Source organism: Cryptomeria japonica, chromosome 6, assembly GCF_030272615.1.
Source record: "Cryptomeria japonica chromosome 6, Sugi_1.0, whole genome shotgun sequence".
NCBI lineage: Eukaryota > Viridiplantae > Streptophyta > Pinopsida > Cupressales > Cupressaceae > Cryptomeria > Cryptomeria japonica.
In genome coordinates this window covers 593,054,444-593,057,134 of record NC_081410.1, presented here as the reverse complement: position 1 = coordinate 593,057,134, position 2,691 = coordinate 593,054,444, and the positions used below count along the sequence as shown (strand labels likewise).

Here is a 2,691-nt window from a genome sequence, read left to right as displayed (position 1 = left end):
AGTACAAAAGTCAAAGATTAATTAACTCATTCTCATTCAAAAAGTCTAAATAGTATCATATTTTCATGATGTAGCTCATTATTTCAAGACTATTCAACATATAAATAGTGGCAACTTATATCTTTGTTTGCAAAATAATGTTAAGAAACAAAAAGATGGCATTTCTCAATTATTTAAAGATACATTAATCAAAAGTTAACTAACTATTTCATTCTCATTCAAAATATCAAATAATATTCTAAAAATAATCACCATAAAAATAATAATACCATAATATTAATTTATAAAATATATAAGAATTTTTTATCCTCAACTATTAAAAAAATAGTCAAAAGTCACCTTATTCTCATTCAAAAATAATAAATTATTATTAATATTATATTATATCCTCATGATGTAATTCATTATTCCATTACTCAACATAAAAATAATGTTAAATATATCCCACGATACAAAATACTATTTGTGGCAACAGAATCCAATCAATTATGTAGGGCCATAATCTTATTGCACCATGGTTGAGTATACTGCTAGAATTGCCTCTTATTATGAGAGATGGGAAAAAAAGGTGTGTTAATGGAGATAGACTCTTGCCAATGCCACATTGATTTGTGTTTCAGTCATGGAGACAATCATAAATGAAGGAAGAAATTCATTACAAGATCAATCTAAGCCATTCAAACTGGAAACAAGAAAAATCTTGTCCACACTAACATCATATCATTCCATTCGCCAAAATGCTTTCACGCATTTGCGGGACACTTCTTTTTTAAATTGGTTGCAAAAATGTGTAGTGTAGGCATGAGAAGCAACAAAATCTGTCAAATTGCAATATATTATTTCATAAAGTTAATGCCCATAATTCAAGGAAATGAACTGATAGGAAAGCATAAACAAACCAGCCAGGGAGCAGCAAATTCCTCTACCAGAATGGGTTTGATGTTTATTAACGATCTGGCCTTTGGAAAAGCTTGCAAACATTGCATGCATGGTTTGTTTATTGCGAATGGGTTTCCTCTGGATAAATTCTTGCAGAACTTCTGGTTTCTTTGAGAATTTTTTGTACAATTCACATACTCTATTTACGAACCAATTCTGTATGCTTCCCAGGTAACACCTTCCCTCGTAGCTCTTTTAATCTTCTTACATCTGACATCTTCACAGGCTTCAATATGAAATCTTCTGCTCCTTCGTCCATACATCTGCACAATTACAGGTGTCATAATTTTTACATTTAGTGTACAACCAAGTAATCATTTTCCTGGAAAGTTTGAGGATATGTGAGTTGTTACCTTCTTATCCGAGAAGGCTCATTCTCCGATGACATCATAACCACTGGAATCTCCTTCAGCTCAGATTGCTGCTATAGAAACCAGAAATCAAATTATCATACAAGAAGCAGATGGATAATTCTCTAGAGCTCAAATATATTCTATAGCAAGAATAATTACCTTAATTCTCTTGAGCAATTCGTAGCCTGTCATTCCTGGCATACAGTAGTCTGTGATTATCATATTCACCTTCAATTCCTGCGTAAAAAACAAGTGGGTTTCCATCACAAAACAAAAATAAATATGATATCTATAAAACTAGTTCTAACAGATATCTGAAAAACTAGTTCTAACAGATTTTAATATGCAATACACCTTCAAAACAAAACTTCTTATGATATCTAAGGCAAAAGATTATAAAGATATGTTGGAGCCTACAGTTTTGTCATTTACAGCATTGTAGTCATCACTTAATCCGAGGAACTCCAGAGCTTTTCTTCCACTATCAACTGTGGTCACTGCATTTCAAAAGAGCTTTCAAATATAAATCTACCCGGTTTAAACGTTACACATGTTTGATGGAAAGAAAGCACAACTGAAAATATAATCAAGCAATGGAGTTCAACCTTTGTAAGAAGAGGTCTTCAACAGCTTCTCTATAACTTTTTGATCCACAATACTATCATCCACAGCGAGCACATGAATCTCATCAGAACTATTATCGTTCTGCACTCCTGTAATGAATTCCATATCCTCTGAAGCTCCTTCGCAACTTTTCGCAATGCCCAAAATATAATAGTCAATAATGGTTAACTCTAATACCAATAGCTTCTTCCCGAGAAAACCAAAGTCTCCTAATGGGAGATTTTTTCTACACCAAGGAGCAGTTAAAGCAAAGAATTAAGCTGCTATGAATTTAAACAATAGAAAAACATGATTTTTTCTTGCAGCTTGCGTATTTACAGATCCAAAATCTCAATAAATTACATCATAGCCTTACAAGTAAAATTTCTCTGGTCAAACTTCTCTCCATTGCCATTGAAATCTCCATCGAATCATTCCCCATTAAAAAGGAACAATTACCTTTTCAGACTTAATAGCACTGACACATTCCTCACAAGTCTCACATAAATTCCGAGTTCAACCTGTTCACACTAAATATCCACCGTCGCAATTGCTGGATTTTAAGTATTTTTGTTGAAGCCCGTGGATTACTTTTTCCACCTCTTGAGCTCCCCCGGTTTTATGCACGTCATTAAAAAACCCGTGGTTTTGCTAAGAGGATTTTCCATCGGGGTTTCACTTCCATCTGCACTTTACAGCATTTGTCTTCATAGCTATCAATGTATCAGCATAGTGGCGACGCTTAAATCAAATACATTAATTTTTGATTTTTAGGCTTAAAAAAGTCAAATATTCA

At 33.1% G+C, this 2,691-nt stretch overlaps 1 protein-coding gene across 2 annotated transcripts; it reads right to left on the bottom strand.

The window, feature by feature from the left end:
- Positions 1-635: 635 nt before the first annotated feature.
- Positions 636-2,294, bottom strand: LOC131036271 (two-component response regulator ORR3). Of its 2 annotated transcripts, none has more exons than XM_057968124.2 (5): positions 1,898-2,294; positions 1,710-1,789; positions 1,452-1,529; positions 1,293-1,363; positions 636-1,202 (listed from the first exon to the last, which is right to left on the bottom strand). In XM_057968124.2, exons 1-5 carry the CDS (start codon positions 2,019-2,021, stop codon positions 1,079-1,081), a joined length of 477 nt encoding a protein of 158 aa, XP_057824107.1. In that variant the 5' UTR covers positions 2,022-2,294; the 3' UTR covers positions 636-1,078. The 2 variants fall into 2 exon arrangements, with proteins under 2 accessions (XP_057824107.1, XP_057824108.1); XM_057968125.2 differs by having other exon boundaries at positions 1,293-1,360.
- Between the last annotated feature and the right edge of the window lie 397 nt (positions 2,295-2,691).